The sequence below is a fragment of the Martes martes genome, assembly GCF_963455335.1.
Source record: "Martes martes genome assembly, chromosome: 9".
NCBI classification, from domain to species: Eukaryota; Metazoa; Chordata; class Mammalia; order Carnivora; family Mustelidae; genus Martes; species Martes martes.
The window spans coordinates 138607721-138620796 of NC_137896.1; the positions used below are offsets into that span (position 1 = coordinate 138607721).

At 62.7% G+C, this 13076-nt stretch overlaps 1 protein-coding gene across 1 annotated transcript in view; it reads right to left on the reverse strand.

Moving 5' to 3' along the window:
- The window catches only part of TPO (thyroid peroxidase), a gene marked incomplete at both ends in the record, with an annotated part of 48730 nt that overhangs the window by 18912 nt on the left and 16742 nt on the right, over positions 1-13076 (reverse strand). Inside the window, 6 exons of the mRNA XM_080813702.1 lie at positions 256-493; positions 1332-1502; positions 2095-2353; positions 5557-6066; positions 6804-7010; positions 8695-8824. Of these exons, the coding sequence (XP_080669828.1) occupies positions 256-493; positions 1332-1502; positions 2095-2353; positions 5557-6066; positions 6804-7010; positions 8695-8824 (1515 nt within the window). The remainder of the gene's footprint in view (positions 1-255; positions 494-1331; positions 1503-2094; positions 2354-5556; positions 6067-6803; positions 7011-8694; positions 8825-13076) is intronic.

Genomic DNA, 13076 nt, shown 5'->3' on the forward strand with positions numbered 1-13076 from the left:
GCAAACCCGCCCCGCGCTCGGACGCCGTCCCTGGGCCTGGGCCTCCTTCCTCGGCCAGCGCCCCTGCCCGACTTGGCAGACCCGTGAAAGAACACGCGGAGAGGCTTTCTGGGCGTCACCACGCGATGGCTGCTCAGGCGCGAGACCCGGGCTCACGGCCCCACGGAGACAGCCGGGCCGCGTGAGGGCCCACGACCGCTGTGCTGGGGCCTGCGCGGGCTGGGGGCCGCAGACGTGCCCAGCTGAGGCACCTACCGGTCTCCGTCCCTCAGGGCCTTCATCTGTCTCCCAATGAGGCACGCGAACAGCGGACCCGTGCGCGCCTGGGGCAGGAAGGTCTCGGCCAGGCCGCCCAGCCAGACGTCGATGTTGTCGGGGTGCCCGTACAGGTCCATTATCCGGCCCGCGATGCTGGCGTTGGCGAGGGCGGCGTGCAGGTCGGCCCGCGTCTGCAGTCTGGGCAGGCCGCAGAACGCCCGCCATGCATTGTAGCCTGCAGAAACCACCCCACTACCTCGTGCCCCGCAGAACGGAACGTGCCGGAATGTTCCAGCACCACGGTTGGGGTCTTACTGGAGGGCATGCTCGCAGACACAGTAGGAAGACACCGTATTGTGCAGTGGTCAGGATTCAACCTCCTGGGGCTTTGAGGGGGAGGCCAGAGCAGCATGTGTCCTGACCGATCACCTGGCTCCCCGGGTGGGTCCGTGAGGGACGTGTGCGGGTGTGCCCTGACCTGGAGCAGCGCCCCAGGAGACAGGCAGGGGTGCACTCGTGGACCAGCCGGCTGGGGGCCTCGCACGGCTGCAGAGCGGACCAGAGAGCTGAACCACGGGGGCCCCGGGAGGAAAGGCCACGGGGGCAGGGTGTGAGGGCCGGCCTCCGGGAGCGGTGGGGAGTGTTGGGACAGATGTAGGGGATCGGGTTGGAGTGGGCACAGCAGGTGGGAGGAGGAGCGGGGACCGGCCTGAGAAGAAGGTTCCCGCTCCTGGAGTGGCCAAGGGATGGGACCACTGGTGAGAGACCGCCTGGAGGCAGCCGGAGGAGCGCAGGGGCCTGGGGTGGTGAGAGGGGCAGATGGGCGGGACAGGGGGCCTTCTAACTTCCCAACGTGCGCCAGGCCAGACCACCGCCTCTCCTGTTCGGGAACCGCTCCCGCCCGCCCCACGGGTCCCTGCCCTCCAAGCAACACTGGTCAGGCTCCCCGGGGACAGACCAGAGCTCTGGAAGGTGGCCGGGGACTGGAGACGCCGCTTCTGATAGAAGAGGCTCGGAGGGGGCCGCCCGCAGCCCCCGCGGGACGGGAGCAGGGAGGAGCGGGGCGGGCGCACCTGGCAGGCCGTGGTCCCGGCCCCGCTGCAGGTTGATGGACGCCAGGTCCAGCCCGCCCGAGCTGCCCAGCACGAACAGCCTCTCCGTCAGCTCCTCGTTCATCAGCTGCTCCGGCACCTGCCGCTTGGCTGGTCTCGCCAGGAGGCCCCTCACCAGGGGGTCCAAGCCGCCTGGAAAACAGCAGGGGCGAGAGGCGGTCATCCCACGAGTCCTGGTGGAACTCTGCTTGTTCTTAATGGGAAACCCTTCAAGATCGCGAATGTGAGGTCACGACTTCACTTTACGCGATTCTGAGGGTTTCTGAGTACTGCTTGGGTTCTGCCGTGGGGGTGGGTGAGCACCTGTCTGGGTTCCCGGGGACTGACCAGCAGGTGCAGGGGGCAGGCCTCGGGTCCGAAGGGAACCCCGAGAAGGAGCGCGGCAGTCCTGAAGCTTCCGTGTCGTTTCCCGCAGTGGGATGCCTGCAGGAGGGGAAGCTGGAGTCTAACGGGCAGGGGGGCCGGACAGAGGGGTGTCGGTCGGGGCACCTGCTCCCCTCACCTCTAAGGACCAGCCTGCCCCACGGGACCCTTTATGGAGAAGCCCACCTCTCGGTTCCCTGCCACCCTGATCACATGGGTCCTTTATCACGACTGTCTGGCCTCTGGGGACCCCCAGAGCAAAAACAGGGGTGGCCCAGGGCCATCGATAAACAGGGTCGGGGGGCGTGGTCCAGGGCAGCCACCCGAGGGAGGCCGAGCCCCGGCGTGAAGGGAGACGCACCTTCCTTGAGGAGCCTCCAGGGACTGAAGAAGGCGTCCTGCAGCCGCAGTGGGGGGAGGCCCGGAGGCTCCTGGAAGTGGGCGTCCAGCCGCCTCACCAGGGGGTGCACGGTGGCATGGCCAAAGCGGAAGGCAGCCGTGGAAAACACATTGGACACGGTGGGGTCCACAGCAGGGTCATAGCCCTCATAAGGGCCCACGTGCTTCTGGAAGGCCTCGGGGCCCAGGATTTTGGGGACATAATCCCTCATGGTGATGATCTACGGAGAGAGGAAAACAGGAGAGCTTCTGAGCAGGGGTGACCGGCAGCAGGGCCCATGTTCCAGACTTGGGCCACATCCAGCAACAGGGAAGGACTTTCTCCTGCACATCCGCGGGGGCCAGAGTTGTCCCAGGAAGGACACACCGTCCCGTTCAGGGAACAGGTGAACAGGTGAATGGATCCCAAGAGCCCCCTCACAGCTCTGAGACTTATGGGGTTTGGGGGGCATGTCAGTGACACCCCCAAACACCCCCAGGGCAGGGCAGGGCACGTAAAGCTTGGGGCACACCACACAGACTGGCTGCCACGCCGCACCCCTCCCCCAACCTCCTCGCCCCCTTCACCGCGGGCACCAGCAGTGCTGAGCTCAGGAGGCAGGGATCCGGGCGCTTCAAGGAGCCTGAACCGAGGAGGCCCAGGTCCCGACCCAGGAGGTCCAAGCCCCAGCCCCGACTCCGTGCCTGTGCGACTCTGGTGCGTGCGGAGGTGGGTGGCCTTCGGATGTGGCTTCCTTTTCCGGAAAAGCCTTTTTCACGCAGTTTTTGTGAGAGTAGAAAACATACACGGTTTTCTCTGTTGGGTCTGTTGTGTGGTCTCCGTACGGCAGATGGATTTTTACCCGGTGGGTCCGTGCGTGCTGAGGACGCCTCCCCAGAAGCTGTACGGAAGCGCCCCCCCCCACTGCCCCGTTGAAGGGCACCCGCCCTCTGCCTGGCTCTGGAAGACTGAAAGTGACGTCGGGACCCTGTGCCGCTCCTTCCTCCCCGATGCGTGTCTGCCAGCTTGGGAGCTCGTCACAACAGACACAGGAGGAAGGGGGCTGGTGGGGGCCTCACGGGAGCCCAGACCGGGCCTGGGTTTTGTGAACGAGGTCTTGTCCCGGTTTGGTCTCAGCCTGGAAGATACAGCGTGTTCTCTAAAGGGACAGGACGGGTGTGGCCCACGGGCCGTAGCGGGCATCTTTCATGACAGCAGGACCCCGAGGTCCGCTGACGGGATCGGCTCTCTGTCGTCGACCCGCCCTGCGCTAGGGCCTCCGAGTGACTTCCCAGAAAGGTGCCGGTCCGTTTGTTCTGGTCCTCGGGAGTTCTGCGAGCCAGATGCTGGCCCTTCGAGGGACCTGGGTGGGGCTGTGGCCGCCCGGGAGGCTGCTCGAGCCTGAGCACCCCGGGGGCACGACTGTGGGCGGCCTGGGTCTCTGATTCCGGTGCCCATGCCTCTGAGGAGCCCCATCAGCGGCAACAAGGCCACCCACCCTCGTCCTGTGGTTTCTGTTCGGTGCCCCCCGCAGGGTCAGGGACAAGGGCTCTGCTGGGAGCTCTACCAGTCATTCTCTTTGCCGTAAAAATCAGCATCAAATTCTTCCAGGATTAAAGGGATTTGGGTCAATAAGTGGCGTCCGATGAGGTAGAAGCCGAAAGGAACAGTTCTGTCGAGAACGTAAAGGTCTTTGGTTGTAGCTTCTCCGTGCAGCGGGCAAGCTACTCCTTCTCCGGTCGTTGGAAGAAAGCTCCCACCTGCACCCTCAGAACAGGTCCCCTCCGAGCAGGACGTGTTTTCTGATTTGCACTTCGCGGGCGCGCACCGGGGAGCAGCTGGTGTGCAGCCTAGAGCCGGCAGAAGGGTGGACGCACAGAGCCCCAGGCTGCCGCTGAGCCCGCTTTCAGCTCCGGGGTCTGGAGGCTGGTCCAGTGCTCCTTGTCTGATGGGTCATCCCAGAGCTGGTTCGGGGATGAGTGAGAAGCACCTGGGCCACTGATGGGTACGGAGTAGGGACGACTTAGTCACGCAGAACCCGGCCCTCAGTCCAGACCCCAGACGTGTCCGCAGCCTTCCCTGTACGAGAGCTCAGTGTGGACCTTGCTGCCCGGCGTGGGCAGGGCTCCACATCTGCTTCTTGTCCCCACAAGGAAAACGGTCTTCCTCTCCCCCGCCAGGAACACGAGGCAGCTTTAAATTCCAGTGGAAGAGATTCTAATGACCTCTGCTTCCCTCTCCCCTTCTCTGAAGCTTGACTTGAGGTCCCAGGGGTCATAGGGCCCATTGTCCTGACCCGCAGGGGCACCAGTGGAGACAGAGACCTTGGGGACATGCCCATATAGGGCTGTCTGTCCAGGGCAGGGGGTACCCGGGGGAATGAGCTGCTGAAGTTGGGGTAAATGCCTTGGTGGGGAGCACCATGGGGCTCTGTCAGACAGATTGGGGCTGTCGTGGGACTTTGCGGGTCAGGAGGCAGAGGCTTGCCTCTGCTTCGGGTGCGGGGGCGCGGGGGACGGGAGCTAAGGCCAGGCCACGTGTCCCTGGGCCTGGCTGCTCAGAGCTGAGTCATCGGCCGTGGGACTGAGCGTGCTCTCTGTCTTCTGACCTGCGGATGTTTCTTTCAAGGACATGAGGCTTTCCAGGAAGGGAAAGATCCAGACCACAGAAGCAGGAAAGACGGATGGCCTTGCGAGAACCCCTCCGACGCAGCCCACCTCCTGGCAAGGGTTTATCAACGCTAAACACAACCTCTTGTCGTTTTGGAGTTCCCGAGATATTTGCAAAAAACACCGAAGAGAAGCTATTGACTGAAAAATCACTCCAGGGAATCTGAAAGTGAACAGTGAAGCTGAGAAATGTGGCCCGGTCCTGGGCAGACGGGGGCGGGGCTCCTGGGTCACGGGACTGGGCTGCACACGCAACCTCCGTACACATTGCCAAGCGTCCACTGTGCGCGGTCCGGTCCAGCGGCTGGAGCGCAGTGCGAGGTTAGACAGCGTGTGCCACGGAGCCCTCGTTCGGGGAAGGGGCATGGGCACAACCAAGCCAAGCACACCGCTGTCAGGGGGACACAGCCGGGAGCCCCCCACGGCGAGGGAGGGGAAAGACCCCCCACCGGGAACCCCGGGAGCCCCCCGCCCCGCCCCCGGGGCCCCCGGCCACTTGTTGGAGTTTGGAGTGGGTCTGACAGGCTGTCTGACATACGACAGGTTTCCCGCCCTCCAGCTCTACCGAATCCCGTTCGCACGTCCGTGTGGTCCCCCGGTTCGCTTCACCGGCTCCGCGTGTGCTCACCTGCGATGCGAGGTCGTGACTCGCAGGGGCGCGTCCGACTGTGGCGTGTGTCCCGGAAGCCCCCCCCCCACCCTGTCTGCGTGCTGGGATCCCTCTCTCTGCTCCAACCCCGCCTCCGCGCCCCCAGCACCCCCGGGGACCTCGCACCTGGTGCAGGGCGCCCACCACCTTTCGCGCCTCCTGGTAGGCCGTGTGGGCGCTCCAGTGCGCGTTCAGAGCCTTGAGCGCCGAGGCCAGCCGGTTGTGCTCACGCAGCCACAGCGTGTGCAGGGCCGTCAGAGTGGGCACCTCGCTGGCTCGGCTGTCCCCCGCCAGGAAGCAGGGCGCCGCGGCCGTCCCGCGGGGGCCAGGCTCAGGTGCGCAGGCGGCGGGCCGTGTGAAGGGCAGGTAGGCGCGGCCGGCGTCCCAGTGGCGCGTGTTGACCCGGAGCAGCCCCTCGGGGCTCGTCCAGTTGCGCAGCTGTTTCTCCGAGGCCGGGGAGCTGCCGTACACCGTGGACGCGTCCAGGAAAGACGTCAGCCCGTTCATCTGCTGCCGCGGGTTGGCCGAGCTCAGGTTCCCGAAGAAGGCGCCTTGCATCCCGGTGCCACAGGCGGCAGAGGACCGGTAGAACGGCAAACAGGAGCCGCCCCCGCTCCCTGAGGTGTTGCCGGGCAGCTGCGGGAAAGGGAGACGCCGTCACAGCCTCTGCGGGCACCGGGGAGGCTCCAGGCTGGCCACGGTCATCGGCCTGGGGGGCGCTGTCTGACCCGTCCACTCCTGTCCCCTGCCCTCAGTCCTAGCCTGTCACGGGCTCCTGCCGGGGTCAGCGTGGTGAGAGGGAAAATGAGAACCGTATTTAGGAAGACCTGTTCTGCGGGATTCATAGCAACCACCATGGGCGCCGCCCTCTAGCTCTGCAGCCGAACCCCGGGCAGCTTGCCCGACAGACGGACACAGGGGCATGGCGGCTCGTGTCCGGAGGGGCACACTTCACTGCGCTATTTGTGTTGGCGTGAAAACAGCAAAGCTTGAAACATAAATGCTCGTGAGCAAGCAAATAGGTGAATGCGTTACCGTGCAGACTTTAGGAAGTCGAATGTCTGTCCACTTAACAATACGGTGCGATGTCGGCTAATTACAACAGGTTCTGAATGACACACACAGCAGGGCCCGTCCGCTGTAGGGGTCAGAGCACGCACACATGTGCACACGTGTGCACACACACACACGTGCTTGCATACGTGCACACACACACGAGGACAATTTCTGGACAGATGCACAGGATACTCCTCACAGGTGTTACCTCCCTGCCCCCTGCACGGGACGCATGGGGATGTGGACCTTCCCTGTTTGATTTCTAAAATGACATCTGTTTCTTTCATAGTAAATAGTCAAACAGTTTAAAATTCTACCTGTATGGGAAAACATGGGTTTTGGTTTTCACACGTCAGCTCGCAGTCAGCTCCTCCCCCAAACGCAGCCTTGCTGGTGCTCTGGGGGGTGAACGCAATGTCGTGGTCAATGTATTGTCCCCACGCTGCCAGGAGGTCGGAGTACTGCTCGTCCTCAGTGACGGCCTCGTTGGGGACCTGAATGACTTGTCTTGTCACCTCCCGGACCTGTGACAGAGACCAGCGTGTCACGCGGGATGGGAATCCGCAAAGAGGACACAGGGGGAGCCGCGGGTCGGGCGTCCGCTCACGGACGGGGAGCCGTTGGTGTGATAAGGGCCGTGACCCAGAGGGCGGGGCCGGGGGCGTGGGGCTGTTCTCAGGCCTCTACAGGTTTGCAGATGTGATTAGTGTCGGGACCTTGACACAGGGGCTCTTCTGAGGTTCCAAGTGGTCCAATGCAATCACATGGTTTTTAAAATCTGAGAGTCTCTCTGCCTGTCGTTGGAGGGGACGTGGACCTGGGGGCCCGGGAAGAGGATCCCCCACAGCCTTGCCCACGCCTGGCGGCAGCCCGGTGAGCCCGTCTCCTCCGGAACTGGAGGGTGGTGACGTGGAGTAGTCTGTGCAGGAACCCAGCAGCCCATGTTAACGATGTCTGAGCACCAGTCGTTGCAAGTAGCCACGTGATTCTGGGAAACACGGGTTTACAGAATCCTAGTCCCTTCACACTGAGCCCCGAGAGCCTTGGGGCATCGAACAGGATGGGGAAAGTGTGACTACATCTGTTAGGGACAGTCAAACGGAGGCCGAGAGTATCCTGCAGAAAGGGACAGGGACGAGTGCAGCCGGGGGGCCCATGCCCTCCCCCAGGGCCCAGCCACCAGCTCCGACGTTGCTCCCAGCTTGAGGGGCACCGGTCATCCTGCCTGGCGGCCATCCACGAGAACGGCCCAGGGAAGCTGGTCACCTCAGATGTCATTTATAAATCAAACAGGGGAGTGTAAGGGAAAGGTCCACATCCCTATTCATCCTGTGTGGGGGGCGGGGAGGTAACACCTGTGAGGAGTATCTTGTGCATCTGTCCAGAGATTGTCCTCGTGTGTGTGCACGAGGTCGGGGTCTGGGGACAGAGTACCAGTCTCCGAGCGTGCTCACACCGAACAGACTGTCACTATCATATTTCTGGAGCATTCCATCGTCATACGTAGTATAAGACCGGACAGACTGATTTATTCATGAAAGCAAATAAGCAAATTGAGGGCAAAATATCCACTTTTTAGCCAAATTGATCAGTGGATTGTATATGAGTTTTCTTAGCAAGTAATTTGCCTCCGGGAGTAAAGCAGCAACCATCATTTTGCACAAATGAGTGAATTACTTAACTTTTAAGTATCTTTGGTTAGACCTCCTCCTCTGCCTACGGGTAAAGGAATTTATATCAAAACGCAAAATAAGGGGCACCTGGGTGCCTCAGTGATCAAGCAACCGAGCCTTGGTTTCGGCTCAGGTCGTGATCTCAGGGTTGTGATGTCAAAGGTCACGCTGGGCTCTGGGACCAGCGGGGAGTCTGCGTGGGATCCTCTCCCTCTACTCTTACCCCCCAAATGAATAAATCTTTAACAAAAACAAACCCCCAAATACCGAAATGACTATGAAGAGCCGAGAGTCAGCTGAGCCTCAGTCTAAGTCTGCATTGTCCCCGTCACTGCTGGTGACGCTCATCTCTCCACCCCTCAGCCCCCGAGGTGGGAAGTGGGGTGCAAAGCCGCCGGGTGCAGGTCTGTGGGGACGGAGAGCACAGTGCGCGGGGCACACGCCCGGAGCCTGGGCGCAGCCGCGGGCGTCCTCCTGGGTGGGGGCGGTCTGGCAGCGTCACGGGGACCAGGTCCCGGGGCGGGGGGACACCTACCGGGGGCAGCGGGAAGCCTCTGTACAGGAAGTGAGGGTTCCACCCCCGGGGCTCACTGATGCCGTCTTCGTAGGCCGGCGGCAGCCATCTCGCCAGCGCCGTGTTGGACGCTCCCCACCGGGGGTGGTCTCTGCGGAAACAGACGTGAGACTTTCAAGCGTAAGAGCCTACATTCGGGAAACAATAGAATGGAAATATCCGTTTAAAGAGCAAAAAGAAATGAGAATCTTCTGTTGGGGATTTTTTTTTAACGGATAATTTGGGCGTAAAATCCTGACGGTGTTCGTGTTCCCTCGGCATTTGTGCGCCGCATCCACGTGGGCACCGGCCGCGGGGTGTCCGCGCGGTCACTGCAGGGTCTTTGCAAAGTGCGTGAGGCCGGTTTGGAGGTTTGCCGTGGACAAGCGTCAGAGTTGGAGAAGGTCACGTCTAGACTCTCCAACAAGCCCCCATACAGCCCTAGTGTTGACACTTGGAACATCTAAGTCGCAAAATCCAAGAGATTTGTGACAGGTCGCATGACTTTGTGAAGTTTTGGGAGTGTTCAAAAATATAAATGTTTAAAGATCCGTGGCTTTGTTTTGACACGTTGTCATCACGATTGAGGACGCCGCTGACGTGGACCCGTCCCCCGTCCGCGAGGCTGCTTGAGAAGCTCTGCCTGGGCGTGAAAGGCGCCGGGAGCTGCCGAGACCGCGGCCACACTCACGACACATGCACACATCGGAGGGCGAGACGCCGTGTTGGCGTCGGGCAGTTGGAACAGACGCGCTGGTCCAGGCGGGGCCGCAGGCTCCGGACACGGGGAGACGCGGTCACTCACGTCACCGCTGCCCCAGCCAGGAGCCCCGGGGGACTTGCCAGCGGGATGCGGGGTGGGGACACGGGAGCATCCGCAGGGCCGGGGTGGGGGACGATCCCGTTATCCATCGTTCCCGGAGCTCCCGCACTCCAGCCTGGCCCCGTCTGTGGAGTAACGCGCGACGGCGACGCGTCTCGTTAGCGGCAGGAAGTCCGCGTGGGGAGACCGCGTGCGCTCCCCGACGGCCGGAATCGTTACAGTCGGTTTATGTCTGTGGAAATTCCGCTGCTTGGGGGAGGTGCAAATTCACTCCGTTAAAAATAACGGAATGTTCATTCAACTGCATAGGCGATGATTTTTCTGCTGATTGACTTGCATTTCAGTAGCTTGTAGGCTGTCCTGAGAGCCCAGGGGCTCGCCGGTCCTTGTGGGCACTGGGAAAGGGTGTGCAGTCAGGCCTTCCTGGCGGGAGTCCTGGAGGGACAGGGCCGGTGCCGGGGCTGGTGTTTGGTGCCGTTGGGGGGTCTGTGCGCGGCGTCCCCACCAGGCACCCGGCACACAGTCGTGTCAGAAGACCCTCGGCCCAACGTGGGACCGACATCAAGGTCCACACCACCTGTCCATCGCGTTCTTGGCTGCGGGGAGGACATGGTCAGGAGCTGACGGGGTGAGCGGATGGAAACCTTCCCGGACAAGAGGTCACGGGGCACAGCCATCTCTGCCGGAAGCACGGGCTCTCCTCTCCGAGGCTCCAGTCCCCGGATGCTGAGAGAGGCAGGTCCAACGTCCAGCCTGAGGGGAGTGTGGATGGAAGTCCATGGTGGAGGCTGGGTGGCTCCCGTGGGTGTCCTCCTGGCTGCGGGTGGGTGTGGGCACGCGGGAGCTGTGTGTGGGGTCTGCTCGAGGAGCCACGGCGTCACCAAGAATGAGCTCGGAGCTCCGTGGTAGCGCATCCTTCCCCCACCCCATCCACGGGAGGTCCCCACGTGGCCCCAGGACCGGGGGCTGCACCTGTGGGCAGCGGGGCTGGGGATGGCTTGCAGACCCACACGGTCCCCACGTGGCCCCGGGACCTGGTGTGGCTCCTACCGTGCCCGACGCCCCATCCGCCGGCCGGAAGCGTGAGGACGCTCAGCCCCTGGCGTGCAGTCGCGGGCTGGAGCTCCCCGACGGCAGGCAGTGCAGACCCGGGTGGACGTGGTTTGACCAATGCTGTGCTTTTCCATCATGGGCCTGGACGCCATGAGCTCCAAGAACTCTGGAAACTTCCCTGTTCTGGCGTCATTTGTGCCCGTGTTATGGTCCCTGTGTCTCATGCAGGAGACACACCCCAGCAGCATCTAGGTTTCCTCAGACGCACGAGCGTCCTGGGGCCTCGGGGGCTGCGTGCACCCGTCAGAGGCTCCCGTTTGTCTCTGTCCAGGGGTCAGAATTGTGAACGACCTTCATGCTGCCCGGACTCTGCACGGCCCCTATCTGTGGTCTGGAGGCGACAGTTCGAAGCAGGTTAAACGCGGGCCTCCCTACGGGAGCCGCCGTGCAGAGGACGTCCCCTCCAGTGAGATCTGCAGGGTCACCTCTGCCGGACGGCTTCCCTCGCTCCGTCAAAACACAAATGAGAAGATGCGGTGAGAGTGGACGCGGTCACACGGCGGGTGTCCCGACGGAACAGGAGCTGAGAGTGAGCCTGCGGGAGCCGGTGTTCACACGGCTTTGGAAGACTGACCCCACATTTAGTTGGGGTTTGGGCAAGTGTTTTGACAAATTATGCAGGGAATTTTATGCACAGCAAGTTACACACTAAACCCAGGGAGGTCAGGGGCTCTGCGGGCACATCACATGCATGAACCAGATTTCGCCGGCAGAGGGCGTCGCCTCCTCTGGGAACTGACGGGTTCTGAGGTCAGAGACTCTCCAAGGGCGAGGAGGCTCCGCGCAGGATCACGCCGTGGTGCGGACGGGCCGCGTCCTGCAGCCCGCAAGGCCATGCCCAGCCTGCCTGTGTCCACGCGGGACGCCTGCTCGGCGACCCCGCGGTCCTTTCCCTCTGCTGAGAACGTGCCGCGTGCCGGACGCCGTCGGCGACAGGAGCTGACAGAAGTGTGGAAGGATTTCCGCGACCTTCGGGCTTTCCTGTCGGGGGACGGTTTTGCCGCCACAAGCGCGGCGCCTGCGTGGGGGCGGGTGGGGTGTGCGTTTCCGCCCGACCCCGCTCTCGAGTCGGTGGCTTCTCCTGAAGCCGGTGAACCCGTCCCTACGTGGGTGCAAACGTCGTCTGCATCTCGCTCCGTCTGGTGGGGGTCAGAGACGCCCAGGGCCAGGCTGGCGAGCAGCTGTCTGAGCCGGGAAAACTCTGCCGCGATCTCGAGAGCCGGCGTCGCCCCACGGGAGTCCCTGCGCTGCCTGAGCTGGGAGCCTTGCTCGGGGGAGGAGGCGCCTGGAGCCGTGTTCACGGTCCTCTGTGGCCAAGGCCTCAGGCGAGTCCCAACAGGTCAGATGCTGTCCGGTCATCCGTGGTGACGACCACGGCGTTGCACACCACACGCAAAGACCTTCAGAAATCCTCCCAAAAGGCAGGAACAGCTCTGTCAGGGGAGAGTCCTTCCTTCTCGCCGAGGCAGAAACAGGGCCCAGAATGCCGAAGACAGTCGTCCGATGGTCACCGCCCCATCCAGCAGCCCCCGCCGAGATCCGAACGTGCCGTGACGGATGAGAGCAGCACGCACGCCCACACGCTCACGCCCAGGATCACGGGCAGACGTGGGAACCTGAGGACCATCGAGGGCAACGCTCCCGAGAGCGGCGTCGGCCCGGAACCAGGCCCCGCCTGGCAGCGCCGATCCCGTCCTCCCGACAGGAAGGACTGTGGGTCGCGGAAATCCTTCTCCGCTCCTGTTACCTGATTTTGCGGGCCGTGTCCCAGCACTCGGCATCCTCTCCGCGAAGGGGCAAGGGCCGTGAGGACATCCTACAGCCGCGATGCCCACCCGTCACCCACCCGCCACCCCGCACGCAGGGAAACCGGCAGACGCGGAGTCTCCTTCCGATCCACCATTTGGAAATTCAGACGTTACACAGTCAAATTCCAAAACACATTTGCTTAAAGACAGAACGTCGGCCGACACGCAGCCCACGGGCGAGCCCAGACCCCGCCGTTCGCGCCAGGAAGCAGCAACGGGCTGAGACGTGACGCGGTTAAGGACAGAAAAGGAAGCAGAAGCCGGCCGCGGCGCATCCACGTCAGAGTCGCCGAGAAAGACGCCAACGGACAAACCCCCAAGAGATGAGAAGGAAGCGCTGGTGGACGTGCGGCGAAACGTAGGAAGCAACACGGTGGTAAAGACCAACGTGCTGGAGCCTGAATCCTGCGAAACCTCGCAAAGAAGTTTGACCACGGCGCGACTCGGACGAGCGGCAACCCCGGCGTCCTGCCCATGACAGACCTTCAAAACGGGAGCAGAAGGTGACCCTCTGACCGGCGGCAGATGCTCAGCTCCACGACCAGAACCATCCGGAAGGAAAGTGCTCTTCCTCAGGTAGAAAATACGTATCCGGAAGAAACCCCCGTCCTGTCTCTACC